Below are 22,516 nucleotides of genomic sequence, written 5' to 3' on the forward strand. Positions count from 1 at the left end.
GTTGATGTTACAGAGCTGGTGTGTGGAGAGTCTGGATTTGAACCCAGGAATATGGATGCTCAGCCTGGCCCCCGCCTCCCTCCCAGGGGCCTGGGCTCCCGTCTCCTCCTCCTCATTCCCTGGGGCACGGTCTGTGGCTCTGTGAAGGCCTCTGCCTGGGAACCTGCTGACCCCGGCCTCCACGCCACAGAGGAAAGTCTGGTGGGGTGGGGGCTTGAGCTGAGAAGGGTCACCTGAAACGGTCATTCCTTTCCCAGTCCCGGGCCCATGACCCTGAGCAGGGCTGAGGGCCGGTGAGCACCTGGAATGTCCCGCCACCATGGAGGTGTCCCCCACCCCGGAAACCTAGCCTCGCGGCTGTCACCCCCACCTGGCCCACCTGGAGGAGAAAGTCTCTGGCCGGAACCAGTGGACAAACGCCCCATGGGACTCTGGGGAAGTCTCTTCACTGTTCTGAGTCCTGCGGAAATCAGTCCCAGAGGAGGAAACAGTCCGCTGAAGGCACAGAGGTGGACAAGCCAGAGAAGGGGGCCTCTGAGCCGCCCACCCTGATCCAGACGTCACCAGAGCTCAGCAGAGCCCGCGGCTGGTGACCCCTAGGCAGAGATGCTCATTTTTTCTTCCTCCTTAGTTGAAATCTCCCCTGTGTGAATTACTGTCTGATTCCCTGGTTTACTGCTCATCAGTCCAATTCCTCTGCATAGGAGACACCGAGCTGGTGACCGGCCAGCAGAGATTTTAGACAGGAGAGGACAGTCAGGCCAGGTGGGGTTCAAGGTCAGCCCCTCATGCCCTTCACCTGGTGGGGCAGGGGGTCACCAAAAACTATTTTCCACCCCTCCCTGGCCTTGAAGACCCAGCCCTGCTGTGGCCAGAGTAAAACCCAAGCTCCTCAGCAGGGTCCCAGCCTGGCCCCTCCACCCACTCTCCAGGGGCGTTACAAGCCTGGAGTCCACAGCCCCCCACGCTGCCCATCACCCTAACCACCCAGACCCGCACACCTGAGCTGGAGCTTTTTCTCCTTCCTGCCCTCCCTCCATGAGCGCCCTCTCCCCACCTCCGATCCTTGCAGACGAGATTCCCTCTGCCTGCAAAGCCCTGCTTTGGCAAACTCCTATCAGCTTTTGAGCCTCCTGAGGCTCTGGGCACCGCTGGGCATCTGTAGGGCGTCCCTCCCCCATCCCAGCCACTCACGGCAGCTTTGAGCTTTTTCTCCCGTCCCCCCGCCCCCACCGAAAGGTGCTGGGGGAGGGCACTGGCGGGGACCGAGCCAGGATGGAGCTCATCTTTAAGGGCGCCCAGGGAGGTCTGCTGAATGACTGAATGACCGAGGACAGACAGTGGCCCTGGGCAGGGGAGCCAGGACCTGGGGTTTCCCGGAGATGGGCGTGGCCCCTGGAAGCCCGGCCTCCAGCCTGCTGCCCTTGGGAGCTTCTTTTCCCGGGCGTGCTTGGTGAGAAGCCTCCTGAGACCCCGCTGAGGCTGGGTTACCTCCTGTGGGACAGGGCGATGGCAGGGGCTGGGAGGAGACAGCACCCCTCTGCTGGGCCTGCCACTCCTGCCCACTCAGCACCTCCGCGGCCCCACAGGCTGCCGGGAGGAGAGAAAACAGGCCAGACCAGCTCGGCCTGGCACCAGCTGCCCCCATAAGGGCCCCCCCCACCTGCCCTCCACCCCCTGCCACGAGGGGCCCAGGGGACTTTGTCTCCACAGGGCCTAGGGCTGTGATCCGGAACAGTGATAGGGGCTAATTGCAGGAGGCAGCCAAGCGGGCTGGGGGCCAAGGGCCGTTCGTTATGGAAAGGGGAGGAAAGAAAGAAGAGCCACGGGTGGGGGTGGGGTGGACGGCGCCCAAACCCCACACCGGAGGCCAAGCTCCAGCCCTGGCCCTGCTGCTCCCTAACCTGGTGACCTGGGACGCGCCCTGACCCACTCTGGGCCTCACTCTGTCCATCTGCACATGGGGACTGCAGGACCTCCTCCAGCAGAGGGTGTCTGAGGCTAAGCACCGAGCGCAGTGCTGACGGGCTTTTTGGTCCTTCTTGTTCCTGGACCGTGTGGACCGTGACGTGGGGCCCACGCCAGGAGGCTGGGGTCCAGGGGCTTCCCTGAGCGACACCGGTACCATACCTTCCGCACAAGGTCCCCCCTGCCTTGACTTTGAGATTGCGACTGTCAGGCTCTGCATTTTACAGAGGGGAAACAGACCCCGAGAGAAGTCCCCTACCCAGGTCACCGCTATGGGTGCAGCACTGGGATCTGAGCTCCCCGGGGAGAGGATGGGGAAGAAAGTTCTCCACTCTCCTTGACTCTGGGATTTGCCTAAAGGGAGGAGGCTGGGCCAGGACGCTGGTGATGGCGTCAGCTCCAGAACCACAGTGCTGAGACACAGGTCATTACAGGCTGGAAGGGTCCTCGGAGGGGCAGGAAGCCGCCCCAGCAGGGACTGGGGGGCAGACAGGGGCAAGACGAGCACAGGCAGCTCAGCACAGTCCGCAGGCACCCTGGTTCCGGGGGTCTCAAAGTCTCGCCACATTCTTGGGCCTGGGGGCGGCCCCTTGGATGCTGTCCCGGGCCTCCCCCTCCCCAGGCACAAAGCCTCTTTTCTGCCTCTGGTCCCTCGGCTGCCAAGGGGCGCCTGGGGCACGGGGCTGGAGGGAGGGGTGATGGGCTCGACATCCCCATGCCGTCTTCAGTGAGGCCCAGCGAGGTGGGGCTGGGGCCACAAGGGGAGGTCCTGGCAGCCCAGAACCACAGATTCCTCTGGTGAGGGTCCCTCCCCCACTTAACGTTGGTGTTAGCAGGTTGGGACTATCCTCAGAACAGGTCTGTGAGCAGGGAATGAGGGGAGAGGAGAGGGGAAGAGGGAGGAAACTGAGGGGGGAACTGAGCCCCGGGGCCACGAAGAGACATGCCTGAGGTCGAGACATGCCTGAGGTCGCACACTGAGTGGATAACAGAGCGGAAGAAGACCCTGCTGTGTCTGAGGCCGAGTCCCTGATTGCTGACCATGATCTGCAAACCCTTCCCGGCTCCCCAAGTTGACATCCATGCTCCCTCCCCCAGAGAACCGCCAGGGTGAAGAGAACACTGGATCTGGAAACTGACTGACTTAGACTGAGGTGCCGTTTCTTCTCTCGGCCTCAGTCTTTTTATCTGTAGAATGGGAGCAACAGCATTGCCTACAGGGCTTTTGTGATGCTCAAGCCACTCTGAGCCTTCTATGACTGGGTGACAGCCCCCAGTGACCACCAGACACCTGCCCGCAGCCACAGTCCTGCTCCCACATGGGGAGCCCTGCAGGGAAAGGAGCTCAGGCTGGGAGGCAGTGGACTGGCCGAAGGGCAGTGCAGGTATGCCCTCTCAACTGTTATCCTGAGCTTGACACTGGATATTCCCAGTTCAGAGTCTTGGTCATTCTGGCCCCTGGGACCCTGGGGGTTCACGTCCTTGCCCTTGACAGGTCATATCCCCTCTCTGAGCCTCAGCTTTGTCTTCTATGAAATGAGGACCTTACAAATGTGTGCCTTCCTGGCAGTCGGAAAGGTTCTGGAGGGGGACAGGTGCAGGTAAAATGCCAGCCCAGGTCAGCATGCATGGTGGTGGCTGTAACATCGGCCAGCCATCAGTCCCCGTCTCAGACAACTGCACCTCTGGCCTCTTACATCACAGCCACCTCTGCCCTCCAGCCCTGCCTGCGTCACCTGCTCTTGCTAGCCCAGTGGGGACACGCTGGCCCCTGACCACTGGGAAAGGGGAATTTCTGAAAAGAATTAAAGAATTGAGGCCATAGCGGGTGGGGGCCCGGCAGGCCTTTGAATGGGATGAAAAGGCCTGGAGAGGCCTGGCTACTCCGTATTGTTTGCCTCAGACAACAGCAGTGGCCGGCCCTTGAGAGGGGACCCCAGCGGGGGCAGGGGCTACAGTCAGGACCAGGGCCTGGGCAGGTTCAAACAGTGTCACCAAGGCCAGAAAGACACAGATTTGAATCCCAGTTCTTCTGTCAATGCTCAGAGGGCCTAGAAGATTTTGTCAATTCTCCGGAGCCTCGATTTGCTCATCTGATAAATGGGGACAAGTGTTCCCTAACTCATTCGATCCTTGAACACTGCATGTAAAGGGCCCCCCGGCTGGTACTAGGGGATGCTCCATAAACACCACCAGATAGAATGTTCCCTGCTCTTGAGTGATGGGCAGGAAGACAGAGCACTCCCACAGCACTCAGTCCAAAATGCCAGGTCCCTGGGGACGGACACTGACCCTCGGTCTCTGAAACTCCACCCCAGTCTTCTTCCTTCGAGGGAAATAAATAGCTGGGATACTAAAAAAAGCCAGGAGCAGAGTAAAGGGGGGAGGGTCCCCAAGTGTCAGCTAGAGGGTGATCTGGGCTTCTCCTTCGTGCAGGGAGGGGGCTCTGCGGAGGGGACGGAGAAATCTTGGGGTTTCCTCCGTTGTGCCCCTTCCCCCTCCCCTAGAGTCCGGAGTGGAAGTGGTGGGGGCTGAAGAACGCTGTCAGGGGGCTGCTGAAGCAGGGGACCCCCGCACGGCCCGGAGCTCCTGCCAGCTAATGAGGCCCAGGGTCCCTGCCCCCACCGGGGCTGGCAATGAGGTGGGGAACCGGGTCCCTTTCCCAATCCTGGGCTTGCACGGAGGTTGGGGGCAGGGGTGCCCGGAGTCCCGGTCCCCAACCCCGGGCTGGCAGGACACCGAGGTGGTGCAGCGGGTGGGGGGCTGCCCTTACCTGCGCGCAGAGAACGGCGCTCCCCCGACGCTCCACGCGGCGCTGCCTCCCGGGAGCAGGAGCCCGAGGCAGAGCAGCGCCCAGGCCCGCGGGCCGCCCATGCTGCGCCCGGAGCCCTCCGCGCGCGGTCCCTCGCAATCTCCCCCAGCCTGGCGTGCCCGCTCGCCCGCCCGCTCGCGCCGCCAGCCGCCCCGGACGCGCGGATCCCGGTTCCCAGCGCAGCGGGCGGGAGGGCGGGCGGGAGGCGGGCTCGGGGCGGGGGCGCGCGTTCCCGGCCTCGCCCGGCCCCTCCGCGCGGCCCCCCGCCCCTTGCGCCGCCGCTGCCAACCCGGAAGGAGCCCCGGGGGGCCGGGCGCCCCCGCCAGGAAGCCCGCCAGGTGCCCACCTGAGCCTGGTGCCCAGCGCCCCGTGTCCCTTTTGGGGGCGGGTGCAGTTCCGAGGTGCCCAACCACGTGTTGCAAACTGAGGCCGGGCCACGGTCTCTGACGCAGCCAGGTCCCAAAACCACCAAGCCTGGGCTAATGATGCCAGGCGCCGCATCCCCTCTGGATATTTTTGAGTTATCCAGTCATCAAGGCAAGAGGGGCGGTCCATCTATGCAACAAAAGCTGCCTAAGCGGTGCGCTCCACCGTGAGGGGCACCTCACCTGCGCTTCACGTTCTCTCTCAGTTTAATCTTAAGACCACTGTGGGTGAGGTGGGCACAGTTATCCCTATTTTATAGAGAAAAAGAGGGAGGCCCAGGCACTTGTAGTCCTCCCTGGGAGAAGAAGACCTGGGTTGACCCCATAAAGTCAGTGTCCACTTTTATTGCCGCTTTACAGATGGAGACACTGAGGCCGAGAGGAGATGTCATCTACCTAAACCACTCCATGAGTGGTCGGATCCAGATCTCCTGACTTCAGAGGGGGTGTCAGCTCTTTAGCACAATTAAGCAAGGGTGTAGACAGCATTTGGTCTGGGCCTGGGTTTCCCCATCTGTGACACTGGAAGGACAGGCTTAGGGTGGAGTTACTTCATCTGGAGTGCATGGATGGATGGGCTTCTGGGCAGAGGGCCGTGAATTGCTCCAAAGTGTATGCCAGGGTGGTATGTGTATATGACACATGTGTGTGCAAGCGTGATGGGGTATGTGAAATGTGTGCTGTCTGTGTGCATGTGTGTGATGTATGTGTCTGTGACAGGAGTGTGTGTTTATGGGGAGGGGCCATAGCTCTCATCAGAGGGCACCTAGAACCTTCCCAAACTCCAGAATAGTCTGACCTCCCCGCTTCTGCTGGGACTGACAGGTTCAATCTCTGGTCAGGGAACTAGATCCCACAGGCTGCAGCTAAGAGTTCACATGCCACAACTAAAGATCTTGCATGCCTCAACAAAGATTGAAGATACGGCGCAGCCAAATAAATACATATATATTTTTTTTAAAATAAACCGAACACCCCAGGGAGCACTTTGAAGGGCATGCAGCTCATTAGGAAGGGAAAGTACCGGGCAGTGGCTTCTGTCCTGGGAAGGACCTGGGAGGACCACAGAGTGAGGAGGCAGCGCCACACCTGTTAGCAATGTGTCCGAGATGCTCCATGATGAACAGCATGGGCTCAGTCGCTCAGTCATGTCCAAATCTGGGCAACCCCATGGACTGTAGCCTGCCACGCTCCTCTGTCCATGGAATTCTCTAGGCAAGAATACTGGAGCAGGTTGCCATTTCCTACTCCAGAGGGAGAAATATCAATAACCTCAGATAATGTAGATGATACCACCCCAGTGGCAGAAAGTGAAGAGGAACTAAAGAGCTTCTTGATGAAGGTAAAAGAGGAGGGTGAAAAAAACCTGGCTTAAAATTTAACATTAAAAAATCTAAGATCATGGGATCTGGTACCATCACTTCATGGCAAATAGATGGGGAAACAATGGAAACAGTGATGGGCTTTACTTTCTTGGGCTCCAAAATCACTGCAGACAGTGACTGCAGCCATGAAATTAAAAGACACTTGCTCCTTGGAAGAAAAGCTATGAAAACCCTAGACAGCCCATTAAAAAGCATAGACATCACTTTGAGAAAAAGGTTCATACACTTAAAGTTACGGTTTTTCCAGTAGCCATGTACAGATGTGTAAGTTGAACCATAAATAAGGCTGAGCGCCAAAGAATTGATGCTTTCGAACTATGGTGCTGGAGAAGACTCCTGGGAGTCCCTTGGACAGCAAGGAGATCAAATCAGTCAATCCTAAAGGAATTCAACCCTGAATATTCATTGGAAGGACTGATGCTGAAACTGAAGCTCTAATACTTTGGCCACCTGATGCAAAGAACTAACTCATTGGAAAAGACCCCGATTCTGGGAAAGACTGAAGGCAGGAGGATGAGATGAAGACAGAGGATGAGATGGTTGGATGGCATCATTGACTCAATGGACATCTCCTCCAGGAGATAGTGAAGGACAGGGAAACCTGGCGTGCTGCAGTCTATGGCGTCACAAAGAGTAGGACACAACTGAACAACAAAAAAACAACTCCAGGGGATCTTCCCAACCCAGGGATCAAACTCCAGTCTTCTGCATTGGCAGACAGGTTCTTTACCACTGAGCCACCAGGGAAGCCCAGATAGACTGCATACATGTTCTTTTATCATCAAACTTGTGGGAGCTCTGAGTCACTGTGGAATTTCTCCAGCAGTGGATACTCCAAGGAAAAGCTATTATCAACATTGTGACATCAGAGGCTGGGGTCTCTTGGTCCAGGGTATTTATTTGAAACTATAGCTATGACTTAAAACTCAACATTCAGAAAACTAAGATCATGACATCTGGTCCCATCATTTCATAGCAAATAGATGGGGAAACAGTGGAAACAGTGACAGACTTTATTTTTGGGGGCTCCAAAATCACTGCAGATGGTGACTGCAGACATGAAATTAAAAGACGCTTGCTCCTTGGAAGAAAAGCTATGACCAACCTAGACAGCATATTAAAAAGCAGAGACATTACTTTGCCAACAAAGGTCCATCTAGTCAAAGCTATGGTTTTTCCAGTAGTCATGTATGGATGTGAGAATTGGATTATAAAGAAAGCTGAGCGCTGAAGAATTGATGCTTTTGAACTGTGGTGTTGGAGAAGACTCTTGAGAGTCACTTGGATTGCAAAGAGATCCAACCAGTCCATCCTAAAGGAGATCAGTCCTGAATATTCATTGGAAGGAGTGATGCTGAAGCTGAAACTCCAATACTTTGGCCACCTGATGGGAAGAACTGACTCACTGGAAAAGACCCTGATGCTGGGAAAGATTGAAGGTGGGAGCAGAAGGGGATAACAGGGGATGAGATGGTTGGATGGCATCACTGACTCGATGGGCATGAGTTTGAGTAAGCTCTGGGAGTTGGTGATAGATAGGGAAGCCTGGCGTGTTGCAGTTCAAAGGGTCGCAAAGAGTCAGACACGACTGAGCAACTGAACTGAAGACTTCCCTGGTAGAACAGTGGCTAAGACTTCATGCCCCCAATGCAGGGGACCTGGGTCTGATACCTGGTTGGGGAACTAGATCCCACATGTTGCAACTGAAAAGTCCACATGTTGCAGCTAGAAGATCTTGTGTGCCTCAAATAAGACCCAGCGCAGCCAAATAAATAAATTAAAAAAATATTTTTTAAAAAACCCAGATTTCCCTCGTGGTGCAGTGAATGAGAATCTGCCTGCCAATTCAGGGGACACAGGTTCAATCCCTGCTCTGGGAAGATTCCACATGCTGCAGAGCAACTAAGCCCGTGCACCTCAACTACTGAGAGTCCATGCTCTAGAGCTCATGTACCACAACTACTGAGCCTGTGTGCTGCAACTACTGAGGCCTGAGAACCTAGAGCCCATGCTCCGTGACAAGAGAAGCCACCGCAATGAGAAGCCCAAGCCACAACTAGAGAAAGCCCGCGCAAAGCAACGAAAGATCCAGCGCAGCCAAAAAAAAAAAAACCTCTACAGCTAGAGCCCATGGCAGTGCAGTCTGGTGGTTAATACAAGCTCAGTGCCCCATTGGCCTAGATGTCAATGAGCAACCACTTGGTACTGTGTGACCTGGGACAAGTCACCTCCCCTCTCTGAGCCTCATTTCCTTACCTGAAAAAACAAGGCAGGTGTTTTTTCTTTACCTGTTCATACATATTTGTAGATCACTGTAAGTGGCTTTGCTTTGTCTTTAAGATAGCATGAGCATTTCTTCATGCCGTTAAATGTCCTTCTGAGATGTAGTGTTTTTATATTGTTAGTTATACTGTATTTTCTACTCTTGGTTGTGTAGATCTTAGTTCACCAACCAGGGATTGAATCCGTGCCCCCTACATTGAGAATGCACAGTCTTAACAACTGGACTGCTAGGTAAGTCCCAAAATGAGGCAGTTAAAGACATGGAAGCAACCCAAGTGTCCCTCAACAGGTGAGTGGATAAAGAAATGTGGTATATATATACACCTATATATAGCATTGTATCCCATTGTATCTATAATGGAATATTACTCAGCCATAAAAAAGAATGACACATTGCCATTTGCAGCAACATGGATGGACCTAGAGAATATCATTCTAAGTGAAGTAAGGTAGAGAAAGTCAAATACCATAGATATCACTTATATGTAGAACCTTAAAAAACGATACAGATGAACTTATTTCCAAAACAGAAATAGACTCAGACATAGAAAACAAACTTACGGTTACCAAAGGGGGAAGGTGGGGGAAGGATAAATTAGGTATTTGGGATTAACAGATGCACACTACTTTATATAAAATAGATAAACAACAAGGGGAACTATATTCAATATCTTGTAATAACCTATAATAGAAAATAATATGAAAAACTGAATATATATATGTATATATAACTGAGTCACTTTGCTGTGTACCAGAAACTGACACAGCAGTGTAAGTCAACTATGCTTCAATTAAACAAAGAAAAGACAGGCAGTTTTTAAAGCTTTGGGTCTCTGGGCGGTGGTCCTGGGGCTCAGTACAAGGCGCTGTTTCGAGCGCACCCTCCTGGTGCTCGTCAGCCTAGTTTCTGGTCCTCATTGCTCCCTGAGCAGGAAGGGCAGGAAATGCTGCGGGGACCTGGGTTTGGTCATTTGAGGTTTCAGTGTTTGCTGAGATGGGGAGGAGAGGGGCCTCCTCCCTGGGGGCCTGATCTTCTCGCTGCCAAGACTAGACCACAACCGCCAGTAATGACAGCAACTTCCGGTCTGATCTGAGCGCTGACCGTGCGCCAGGCGCTGTGCTAAGCATTTTGCTCTCATTGTCGCCTGCCCTCTTCTCCCACACCCGGGAGGCTGCCTGATTATCCCCAGGTGCGGGGCTCAAGGCTGGTGAGTGATGGATGCCGGTCTGGGTGCTTACCCACCAGGCCACACTGCCACCGTCCGGCCCAGCCCTGCATGGGGGGGCTTCTTTGGGCGAAAAGAGAGATCAGCTCAGATTTAGACTCCCGTCGGGAGCTGAGGAAGTAAGAGGGAGCACACACATACACACACGTGCACACACACACAAGTGTGTGGGCCACATGGGGACATGGGCTCAGACACCGCCCGCCGCCCACCGCCCAGCCCCGAAGCAGGCCACGGGGTCTGGGAAACAGCCCTGCTGGTGTGGATTCACTGACACATCCGCAGCCTAGTCCAAACAGGAAATGCTGTTCTCCTAACAGCAAACAAACCTGGGTCACAGCCTTCCTTCCCGTTACGTCCCCCTGGGGCCTGTGCTAAGGGCCTCTCCTCTCCGCCTGTGTCCCAAGGGCAGCCTCCCCGGCTGGGGGTGCCTGTAAGATCAGCCCTGTCCACACACCAGCTCGTGTAAGCCCAGGTGCCCCTGGTGATCTGCACCCATATCCTGCCCATTCTATAGGGGCAGGAGCAGCCCAAGAGGGCTGGGGGTACCCGAGTCCATGGCAGCAGCTCCCAGGGGCCCAGGCGGCACCAGAGGCCTTCAGAACCTCTGCCTAGACAAAGGGCAGGGCCGGAGGGCCGGCCTTCCAGGTTAGGGAACCATGCCCGCGTTCTGTGCCTCTGATCTGGAGGCCCGGGGCTGCGGCCCCTCCCTGGGCCAGGGTGGGGATGCTGGGGGACCTGAGGGCCTGTGGCTGCCCAGCCGAGTTAGTTATGCTCCATGGAGCTGCCCTCTTCACTCAGCTCTTTCCTTCCTCGTGGGGCTGGGACTGGTAGGAAGAAGGAAGCTGTCGGAAAACCATAAATCAGAGGCCCAAGAGGGCTTGCCTGCCCTCCTTGGAAATCCTAGGAGGAGAGGCTGGCACCTTTGGGGTTTCGGGGAGGACGACAGAGTGTCCGGCAGGGCACCTGTGTTTGGAGTTAGGAGACCTGGATGTTTGCGTGATCCACAGTGAGACCCTTCTCTCTGGGCCTCGGTGTTCCCGTCTAGAAGCCAGAGGAGGGAGGGATATAAGACTTGGGGACTTTCCTGTGGCTGTGCTTTGTTGGCTGCGAAGAACTAGACAAATAAATGGCCTGCTTCTTGTTGGTCCCAATTGGCTTCCTCTGGTATTCCCCCCAAATCCCCTCCTTTCTGCCCCGGGCTTCTTCCCTACCTCCCTTCTTTGAGGGTCACTTTGCTCTGCTTCTCTCTCCACATCTCTCCTCTTGCAAAAACAAACTAGTAAAGTCTCCTTAAGGCAGCCTCCACCTAGCTGGAGGGGAGGGGGAGGGTAGAATAGGAAAAAAAAAAATTATTGGCTCATTTATATTAGACTGTTAATGACTGATATGTAGAACGTTGTTAAATGTTGGGGCACACTTAACAGGGATTCTTCCTCATTTAAACTCTAAATCACTGGTAGTGGAATTTGTCTGCTAGTAAGGGGGATGCTTGGTGACCAAGGGTCTAGAGACAAGATATGCCAGGTGAAAAGGCCTTCTGTGTGAGGAAGTGTCCATCTCCCCATCCCCTGCTGCATGCATCTAGAGTGGCAGCCGCGAGTCCCTCCAGGTTATTTGGATCTGGCAGATGGGAAGGACAAGTGAGAGAAGCCACTCAGAGCAGAGACCCCAGAGCTGCCTGCCAGCCCCGCCAGCCCCAGGAGGGGCCTGCCGGCCAGAAGTATGTGGGCCTGCCTCACCTGACACCCTCAGGATGAACAGGTTCCACTCTGAGGAGGAAGAGGAGAGGGAAAGAGAAAGAGCCAGCGAGAGACAGAGAGAGGCATTCAGAAAGACAGAGAGACGGACAAAGAGGCAGACGCAGAGAGAAGAGTGCCTGGGGAAAAGGACCCCAGGTTGTTGGTCTCAGCTCCTGTGGGGGCCGGGCAGAGGGAGTGGGACCGGGGTGCCAGCTCAGCACCATCTTCTGCACCCACAGGCTCTGCCTTGCTCAGAGCCGCACCCCCACAGCCCTGAGAATCAAGAGCTGGGCCTTCTTCCTTCGGCTGCCCATGTCTGGCCCTGGCTGACCAGTGAGCTCTGGTTTGCCTGTGCTGCTGGTGTAGGTTGTGCCAGGGCAGCCCCGTCAGGCAGATGGAGCCGCTGGCCCGAGAAGAAATGAATTTCTAGCCTGTGGCTTGGCCTGGGAAGTCTTAAATGGATGGACAGCATATGGGTGTGTGCAGCTCTGGAGCACCTGGACTCCAGGCTCTCCCTGCCTTGGCTTCTGGTCCAGCCCTCTGGGGCCAAGCCTGGATCTTCTCCATCTGCCTGCTCCTCGGCTCTTCTCCCTTCCAGCCTTTCCACTCCCCATGGGATGTGGCCTTGCATGTGCCTCCTTGCTGACCCTTCCTGTCCTTCGGGACCTTCCCTAAGGCGAATGGAGGCATTTCTCCATGGGGGGAACCTGCAGTGTCTCTCCTTCCCTAAGGCAGAAATGGAATGTGGCCTGGCCTGCTCACCTTCCCACTGCCCCAGATTCTGAGACACCAACGCGAGTCTCGGAGTCTCCGTTTTCCCAGATGACCCTGGACTGTGGGGCTTTCCCTTTGCATCCCTTCTGCCTGCCAATGCCCACACCCCTTCTGTCTCAGCTCAGACATGACTCCCTCCCTGCCTCCAGGAAGGTGTCCCACACACCAACACTGGGTCTCGTGTCCACTGGGCTTCCCCACTCATAGAATTCTATGCAAGAGCCACCTGTTGATTTGTCTGTTTCCCCTGATGGGTCACAGATAGTTGCTGGCCCCTTTCTGTAACCTTCCTAAGAGTACTAGGAAAGCTACATACCCCAGAAGCTATAACGGATGCATTGGGTATTTACAATTTTCTGCATAGAGAAAGAATAATATGATTAACTGTGGAAAAAGTTTGCAACTTATCAGAAAAAAGATGACTAATTTCCTCCATATATAAAGAGCTCTTATAAATCAATAACATCAATGACTCAAAAGAGAAACAGACAAAAGTTATGAACAGACAACTTGGAATGACAAGGCATTCAACTTCACTCAAAAGAGAAAAATTGGAGATGAAAACCACAGTGAGATGGCACCTTCCAAAGCTGATGGCTAAGGACTTAAGATTTTTGACAAAATGCCTTGGCAAGTCCGTGGGGGAAAATGTCACTTCATATATTCCCTCTTTGGAGCACAGTTGGTAATACGTAATAAAAGATAAAACATGTATTACCTTGACCTGGTAATTCCACAGTGAGGCAGTTTCTTACATGTACATTTGCAAAGAACAGAAAGAAATGAACTGCAGCACTATATGTAGATCAAAACACTGGAAACAACCTAAATACCATTGCAGATTAGTATACTAAGGTACACCCATCATAGGAATGCCGCACTGTCAGTGAGGCATGTGAAATGTGGCATTCCCACACAGTGGGATATTAGCCATCGAGAGGAACACAGCACTGATACCCACTATAGCACGGATGCCCGCTGCAGAACCTTGACAACATTATACTGAGTGAAGGAAGCCAGACACCAAAGGCTACATATTGTATTTATATGAAATGAACAGGAAAGTCCCGAGAGACAAAAAAGTAGATTAGTGATTGCCAGGAACTGGGGACTGGGACTGGGGAGTGACTGCTAATGGGTCTGGGGTTTCTCTTTAGGGTGATGAAAACGTTCTAAAATTAGTGGCGATGGTTGCACAACTCTGAATATGCTAGAAACCACTGAATTGTTCATACTAAAGGATGGGTTTTGTGGCATGGGAATTATATATACCAATACATATTCCTAAAGATGAGGCTTATGTATACATTTACATATATAAAGATGGGGTAGATAATGGAACTTCTAAGATCAGTTAAGTGAAAAGAGTAACAGCAGCTTTGTGTAAAGGATGCTGCCATGTGTGGGAAATTGCATGAATACCCACCCATAAGTGCTCAGGTTATACACTCACTTTCTCCAGAAGGATTCACCAGAAACTTCTAACTGGCTGCCTTTGGGAAGATGGAATGAGGGATGGAAGGTGTTAATTTTTACTGTGAATCCTTTTGCATGGCTCAAAAATAAATTAATACCAGAAAGTATACATACTATAGTCACCCTTTGCCCTAAGGATTAAGTACGTGTGTGTATATGTGTGTGTGCGTGCACATATGAACTGGCAGCTCTTAGAATCCCAGTCCAGAAGCTGGAGGGGGCCTGCAGCCTGGGAGGGCCCCTGAATGCTGGGGTGAGGTTTCAAGACAGACCTCCACTTCTGGGCAAACTGAGGCTCCACAGGGCTGGATTGGGAGCTGTGCCTCTGAACCAGCGGGACCCTGGGAGGCGGCCCCTCCTTGCCCTCCCGGGAAGGACCCCGAACCCCTGTCCTCACCAGGCCTGGCCCGGGGCTTCCGGTCACTCATGACTCACCTGAGTGGAGGCTGTTTTGGGAGGCGGGCTCCCTGGCCAGAGGGAGGTCCTGGCAGAGAGCCGGGGCGGCCCCCCATGTCTGCACTGAGCCATGAGAAACTGAAGTGGGCTGTGTTCTTCCCTGATCCCAGGGAGGGAGGAAGAGGAAGACGGGGCGGGGGTAGGGGGGTGGAGGGGAGGAGACAGAGACAGAGAAGAGCAGGATGAGAGAGAGCGAACGTTAGAGACAGATACACAGAGACAGAGACTGACCCCGGGCATCAGCAGGGAGGAGCTCGGGCCTGACGTGGGCAGAGTGGGGGCTGCCACGCGGCAGACAGAGATGTGGAGAGAGCAGAGAGACTGTGGGAGGACAGGATGGTGGAGAGGGGCAGGGGGTGGGCAGAGGGTGGGGGCAGCAAGGACCTGCCCCCTCCTGAGTCAGCTCCGAGCCTTTATCTGTGTGCTTGCAGACGGCATGCATTATCATAGCCGCCCATGCAGAGGTATTTTGCTCAGGAAAGGGAGGCCAGGAGGGTGATAAGCTGCAAGGCTAGTGACAGCAGAATGCCACTCAGCATCTGGCTTCGGAGCCCTGGAGCAGGTGGTCAGGACAGTCCAGGCCCAGACTTGACCCTGCACTATGCCCAGCTCCCTCCTGACAGGGGCCCGTTGGCCCATCTGGGCTGCTTGTGTCCTGCCATGGTGGGACGTTCCCAGGAGCAGAGCAGACCTGTCTGGATTACAGCTTGCTATCAGGAAGGGGCTGACACTGTAGCCCCAGCTTGGCCAGCAGGAGGATGTTTCAATCCTGCCTGTATCTTCCTCACTGTGTGGCCCTGGCCAAGTTCCTTCCTCTCTCTGAGCCTCAGTGTGTTTGCCTGGAAAATGGGAATAGCAGCACTTGTCTCAGGGTAGGTTGCTTAACTGTGCAAGCTAAGTCGCTTCAGTTGTGTATGACTCTTTGCGACCTGCCAGGCTCCTCTGTCCATGGGATTTCCCAGGCAAGAATACTGGAGTGGATTTCCTTCTCCAGGGGATCTTACCAACTCAGGGATCCAACCTGCATCTCTTATGTCGCCTGCACTGGCAGGCGGGTTCTTTACCACTGAGCCGTAAGCTTAAGAGGAGCATTCAAATTCAAAAGAGTTCCTTACTCAGGGCTGCCACATTCTGCTCAGGAAAAAGTACCCACGTGAATCTGAGGCATGGGGTGTGCAGTTTGCAGAATGAGACATCTGGGCATCCGGGGAAACCTGACAGATGGAAGAGCCAGTCTTCAGCAAAGAGAATATTGGGGGAGAATCGAGTTTTCTAAAGGTCCCTTGCTGTGACCTGCTTCTATTGGCCAATCTCTCTGGCTAAAGCAAGGAAAATCCCTGTTGAAATTCAAAATTTTTCTCTGTGTATTTACTCAAGACTAGACTGAATAGCTTAATTACTATCATCGTGGCTGGCTTTCTTTGCTGGCCCAGGGAACCAACCAGTTCTTCCTACAGCTGGTTTCAGTTGTACTCTGCCTGCAATTAGGAAGCTATGCCACTAGGTGGCGCCTTGGGTTTGCACCTGCAGTGAAGTGAGGTTTTTCTGGGGTTTTTTTGGTCCATCTGATCCACTCCTAGAAGTTACCTTTTGAGAGCAGATAGAAATATAGAGACAGTCTCTAGGCTGATGGAAAAGAGTGCTGTGATCACTTATCAATGCCTGCCCTGGATGAAGGAATAGAAAACAGGGGCTTCTGTGCCCACAGTCCTCTAGACTGTGCCTCTGAGTATGCGTTTCTATTTAATGCTACTTTTTTAGAATAAGTGGGAATCTGTGAAACACTTGAATGTAAATATTAGGATTACTGCTGCTGCTAAGTCGCTTCAGTCATGTCCGACTCTGTGCGACCCCATAGACGGCAGCCCACCAGGCTCCCCCGTCCCTGGGATTCTCCAGGCAAGAACACTGGAGTGGGTTGCCATTTCCTTCTCCAGTGCATGAAAGTAAAAAGTGAAAGGGAAGTCGCTCAGTCGTGTCCGACTCTGTGCGACCCCATAGACGGCAGCCCACCAGGCTCCCCTGTCCCTGGGATTCCCCAGGCAAGAACACTGGAGTGGGTTGCCATGTCCTTCTCCAATGCATGAAAGTGAAAAGTGAAAGCGAAGTCGCTCAGTCGTGTCCGACTCTGTGCGACCCCATAGATGGCAGCCCACCAGGCTCCCCCGTCCCTGGGATTCTCCAGGCAAGAACACTGGGGTGGGGTGCCATGTCCTTCTCCAATGCATGAAAGTGAAAAGTGAAAGCGAAGTCGCTCAGTCGTGTCCGACTCTGTGCGACCCCATAGACGGCAGCCCACCAGGCTCCCTCGTCCCTGGGATTCTCCAGGCAAGAGGACTGGGGTGGGGTGCTATGTCCTTCTCCAATTACTAATCACTGTTTAAGAAGGGATGCTTATACAAACAATTTTTGTAATAAAGAACATATAGTTTGGGAAAACATTTGCAGCAAAATATTAAAAGAAAAAAGCAAACATGAAGGTTCAGCCTTTCTTATTGGACGGTTAAGAATGTCCATTTTTTTCCCCACAGTCATTTCTGTTTTCCATTGTACCTCCAGGCAGTGGGATCTTAGTTCCCTGACCAGGGATGGAACCTGGGCCCCATGCAGCAGAAGCGTGGGGTTTTGACCACTGGGTCCCCAGGGAAGTCTCTCACCACAGTCCTTTTAAAGAGAGACACCTCGAATGCCTTTTCTTACCTGCTTTTTCCTAAGTGCTCACAGGCAACTCTCGTTCCTGGAGTTGAGAGGTTCACAGCTTCCCTTGAGTCTGTGGCTATCGGCTCAGTCGGTCTCTGTCTCAGTGAGCCTGTTCTTGGAAGAAACTATAAAAGAACAGAAAAGGCCTTTTTGGCTGCACTCTCCTTAAGAATTGCTGGGTTTTATGAAATCATTCTTTTTCATCAGTAATCCCTCAAAGCCTTCTTAGACTCTTTTTAGTGGTAAAACATTATGATAATATAATATCATTAAGTTGGTTTTTTTTTTTTCCCAAAAAGAAAATAAATCATTTGTAATCCATCCACCTTGATGTAATGATTCCCTAGATTTTTGTTTGGGGTTTGGGCTTTCCTTCTTTTTAGTGCTTTTTTTTTCCCCCCAAAGAAAGAGAACTTCCAGTCCCATTGAAAATCTTTTCCCCACCTCCAAACAGTTGAAAATCCTCCTTCTCTCTTAGCTAAACTCTTGACTGCTTGTCCTTTGAAGTTAAAGCTGGTTTCATTTCTAATCTGCCCTGAATTGTTCTGTATCTATAGTCACACAGGAGATCAGAGGAACCAGAATGCAAAGGCCAGGAGTTGTCAAGTTTCTACATACACGGCCACCCATTCAAGGTCTGTATAAGTAAAAAGAGCAAAGGGATGTTTGAAGGGTTGAACACCAGATATCTTTGTTCATGGGGATTATGGATGTGCCTGTATTTTCTTATTTCTAACTAGTTGGCTTGGTGGTCTCTCATATTTCACGTTTGTAATTTAAAATATAAATTATTTTTAAAACTAATTGCTTATTCTTGGTTGCACTGGGTTGTCATTGCTGCGCACAGGCTTCCTCTAGTTGTGATGAGCAGGGGCTACTCTTTGACGTGGTGCACAGGCTTCTCAGGGCGGGGGCTTCTCTTGTGAAGCACGGGCTCTAGGCTCACGGGCTTCTGTAGTTGCAGCGCATGGGCTCCACAGTCGCAAATCGAGGGCTCCCAAGCACAGGCTCAGTACTTGTGGCTCATGCGCTTAGTTTCCCTGAGGCCTGTGAAATCTTCCCGTACCAGGGATTGAACCCGTGTCCTCTGCATTGGCGGGAAGATTCTTAACCACTCGGCTCCCCCAGGGAAGTCTTCTGCAGATGTAATTAAATTAATGACTTTGAGATGAGATCTTCCGGGATTACCCACATGGGCCCTAAATCCAAGGACAAAAGTCCTGATAAAGGACAGTGGAGGAGAGACAGAAGGAAGGCCCTGGGAAGACAGAGGCAGAGCTTCAGGAGGATGCAGTCACCAGCCAAGGAGCTCCTAGAGCCACTGGAAGCTGCCTGAGGCAGGGGACGACTGCACCCCCCCAGACGCTTCAGAGGGAGCCCTGCTGACATCCTGACTTCCTCCTCCAGGAGTGTGACAGGATACACTTCTGCAGCTTTAAGCCAAGTTTGTGCTCATTTGTTACGTCAGCCCCAGGACACTGGTACAGGAGGGCATGTGGGGATGGAGAGAAGTCACCAGATCTGGAGATTTGTGCATGCTAAGTCACTTCAGTCATGTCTGACTCTTTGCGACCCCATGGACTGTAGCCCGTCAGGCCCCTCCGTCCATGGGATTCTGCAGACAAGAATATTGCAGTGGGTTGCCATGCCCTCCTCCAGGGGATCTTCCCGACCCAGGGACCAAACCCCCGTCTCTTACAGTCTCCTACATTGGCAGGTGGGTTCTTTACCACTAGCACCACCTAGGAAGGAGATATTTAGGAGGTAGAAAAAACCTTCCTCACACACCTCCTCTCCTGTCCGAATTCCCAGGCATTGCCTTTTACTCCAACTGTGATGATTTGAGCCTCATTCCTTCCACTGAGGGCTGTGAAATGGGATGGTGATGGTCATCCTTAGGGGGTGCCTGGCACACGGCGAGCATTCAATACATGGTGACAACACTTATAAATTCATAAAACCTTGGAAAGTATGTAAAATGTCCTTTCACTTTGCAAACATCCCCAACTCTCAGAACACTTCCCACTGGCCTCCAGGGAGACCAAGGGCAGTAACTGTCATGGGACAGAGCTGTCATGGGTTAGATGGTGTCGCCCTAAAAGATGCTGAAGTCCTAACCCTTGGGATGTGATGTTATTTAGAAATAGAGTTTTTGAAAATGCTCAAGTTGGGCTTCCCCAGTGGCTCAGTGGTAAAGAATATGCCTGCAATGCAGGAGACACGGGTTCGATTCCTGGGTCAGGAAGATCCCTTGGAGGAGGACATGGCAACCCACTCCAGTATTCTTGCCTGGAGAATCCCATGGACAGAGGAGTCTGGTGGGCTATGGTCCATAGGGTCGCAAAGAGTCAAATATGACTGCAGTGAATGAACATGCAAGTTAAGGTGAGGTCACTGGGGTGGGCCCTCATCCGATACGGCTGTGTCCTTATGAAAGGGGAGATCTGGACACACAGACAGATGGAGGGAAAACGATGTGAAGACAGGGAGAAGGCCACCACTGATACAAGGAGTGCCCGAGGCCACCAGAAGGTACAGAGAGCGGTGGTATAGATGCCCCCCAGGTCCCTGAAGGCACCTGCTGAGCCCTCAACCTCAGATTCCCGCCTCCCAAGCTGCGAGACCAGAAGTGTGTTGTTCACGCCTCCCATCTGTGGTACTTGGTTACTGCAGCCCCAGGACACTATACAGGTAGGGATGGGTCTCACGGTCTGGGGAAACTGGGCCTTCCAGGGCCTGTGGGGGGACCTTGGGCTGTTCCAAAACCCTGTCCCCCCAACAGTCACTGTCCAGGCCTGTGGCCGGGCCCGGCTACCTCTCTGCCCCCACCCCCACCAACAGAAGTGCACAGGCACTCCCAGGACAGAGCTCTGGGCTGCACTTGGAAGCCCTGGCAGGGTGTTTCCAATCTGGCCCCTTCCCAGTCAGCAGGGACCCATCATCTGCATGGCCTCTTGGCCGCCCCTGTCAGGGTAATCGGGGCTGAGCTGCGGCAAGTGGTCAGGGAGGGGTGGCTCCCTTTATGGCCAGGGGCCCCGGCAGGAGAAAGCAGGTCCTGCAATAGGCCCCTGGGTCAAGCCTTGGCCCTGTGCTTACTTTCTGGGTGACCTCAAGCCACTCTTATCACCGCGGTCATCTTGGTTTCCTTACCTATTAAATGAGGACAGTAGTAGAAATTACCTCCAAATACAGCTGCCAGGATTCGGTGGGAGAACGGGAGTACCAGGATGCTTGATGAAGAGAAATTACCTCCAAATACAGCTGCCAGGATTCGGCGGGAGAATGGGAGTACCAGGATGCTTGATGAAGCAGCTGCCAGGATTCGGTGGGAGAACGGGAGTACCAGGATGCTTGATGAAAAGAAATTACCTCCGAATACGGCTGCCAGGATTCGGTGGGAGAACGGGAGTACCAGGATGCTTGATGAAGAGAAATTACCTCCAAATACGGCTGTCAGGATTCGGTGGGAGAACGGGAGTACCAGGGTGCTTGATGAAGAGAAATTACCTCCAAATACGGCTGCCAGGATTCGGCGCGAGAATGGGAGTACCAGGATGCTTGATGGAGAGAAATTACCTCCAAATACGGCTGCCAGGATTCGGTGGGAGAATGGGAGTACAAGGATGCTTGATGAAGCAACTGCCAGGATTCGGCGGGAGAATGGGAGTACCAGGATGCTTGATGAAGAGAAATAACCTCCAAATACGGCTGCCAGGATTCGGCGGGAGAATGGGAGTACCAGGATGCTTGATGAAGAGAAATAACCTCCAAATACGGCTGCCAGGATTCGGCGGGAGAATGGGAGTACCAGGATGCTTGATGAAGAGATATTACCTCCAAATACGGCTGCCAGGATTCCGCGGGAGAATGGGTGTACCAGGCTGCTTGATGAAGAGAAATTTTAGATACTTTTTTAACTTAAAAAAAATCGAGGTGGACTTCCCTGGTGGTGCATCAGATAAGAATCTGCCTGCCAATGCAGGGGACACAGGTTCAATCCCTGGTCCAGAAAGATTCCACATGCCTCAGAGCAACTAAGCCTGGAAGCCACAACTACAGGAGCCTGCTTGCTCAAGGACCCTCAAGTCACAACTGCTGAAGGCCTTGAGCCTAGAGACTGTGCCCCACAACAAGCGACACCCCACACAACAAAGAACAGCCCCTGCTCGCCACAACTAGAGAAAGCCCATGGGCAGCAACAAAGACCCAGCGAAGCCAAAAATAAACAAATAAAAAACATTAGCAGCTCATCAATATAAAATAGATTATAAAAATGGTGGCAAAATATATATCATTTAAATTTACTATTTTAACCATTTTTGAAGTTCAGCGGTATTAAGTGCATCCATATTGTGCAACCACCATCTATCTCCAGAACTCTTCTCATCTCGCAAAACTGAAACCCTGTCCCCATTAAACACAATCTCCCATCCCTCCCTTCCTACCTACCTGGCAACCACCACTCTGCTTTCTGTCTCTATGAATTCGGCAGCTCGAGGGACCCCATATAGTGGACCCGCACGGCGTTTGTCTTTTTGTGACTGGGAGATTTCACTCAGCATCATCTCCCCAAGGTTCATCCATGCTGCCGCACGCACTGGCATTTCCTTTATTTTATTTTAATATTTGCTTATTCAGCTGCACCAGGTCTTGGTTGCGGCAAGTGAACTCCTATCTGCTGCATGTGGGATCTATTTCCTTGACCAGGGATCGAACCCGGGCCCCCGTGCATTGGGAGCGCACAGGCTTAGCCTCTGGACCAACAGGAAAGTCCCAGCATTTCCTTTAGGTTTTATTTTCCGAGAGAAGAATATTGTGAAGGCTCTGTGTGGTGGTGAGCTCCAGCTGCCCTGGGAGGAGGCGCTGAGCAGCCCCTCTGCCCTACGGGGGCTCCAGGGGCCCTGAGGAAGGAGGCCCTGGGACTACGGCTGCTCTCAGGGGCCTGCCTGCCTCCCAACCTCTCACCTGGGGAGCTGGAAGAGGGCACTTTCTTAGAGAGGCTCCTGACCCAGTCCCTTCTGAGTTTCTAAAGTTTCTAGAAGGAGACCCTGGGTTCCAGGAATCTGCACTGGACTGTAGGGGTGGAGGGGCAGGTGGTGGTTCCCGGCCTGCCCGGGGCTGGGGTGCAGTGAGGAAGTGGCTGTGTGCACACACGCTATGCATATAAAAAGGAGGACTGGCTAAAAGAGTAGGGGTGGGGAGACACAGGTTCACGCACAGTGGCCCAGTCAGTGTCTGACCGGGTCTTGGAAATCTCCCCCATAGGGTT

The 22,516-nt window shown here is 53.2% G+C and overlaps 2 protein-coding genes across 16 annotated transcripts in view; both read right to left on the bottom strand.

The window, feature by feature from the left end:
• Positions 1-20,212, bottom strand: part of EMID1 (EMI domain containing 1) — a 54,554-nt gene extending 34,342 nt beyond the window's left edge. For 10 of the 12 annotated variants that reach the window (XR_014069019.1, XM_081542822.1, XM_081542820.1 and 7 more), the window contains exon 1: positions 4,742-4,940. Coding sequence is in view for 9 of the 12 variants with exons in the window: in XM_081542822.1 (XP_081398948.1) it covers positions 4,742-4,842 (101 nt within the window). In the remaining 3 variants the exon portion in view is untranslated. Of the gene's footprint in view, positions 1-379; positions 716-4,741; positions 4,941-17,247 lie in introns of those variants that run through there. The other 2 variants (XM_081542826.1, XM_081542827.1) reach the window with 2 other exon arrangements.
• The window catches only part of KREMEN1 (kringle containing transmembrane protein 1), an 81,257-nt gene continuing 76,266 nt past the window's right edge, over positions 17,526-22,516 (bottom strand). For 2 of the 4 annotated variants that reach the window (XM_081542831.1, XM_081542830.1), the window contains 3 exons: positions 20,888-21,128; positions 19,590-20,835; positions 17,526-18,862 (listed from right to left, as the gene is read on the bottom strand). The gene's annotated coding sequence lies outside the window, so the exon portion shown is untranslated. Of the gene's footprint in view, positions 18,863-19,571; positions 20,836-20,887; positions 21,129-22,516 lie in introns of all 4 variants that reach the window. The other 2 variants (XM_081542832.1, XM_081542829.1) reach the window with 1 other exon arrangement.

The sequence above is a fragment of the Giraffa tippelskirchi genome, chromosome 11, assembly GCF_054371585.1.
Source record: "Giraffa tippelskirchi isolate mGirTip1 chromosome 11, T2T-mGirTip1v1.2.pri, whole genome shotgun sequence".
NCBI classification, from domain to species: domain Eukaryota; kingdom Metazoa; phylum Chordata; class Mammalia; order Artiodactyla; family Giraffidae; genus Giraffa; species Giraffa tippelskirchi.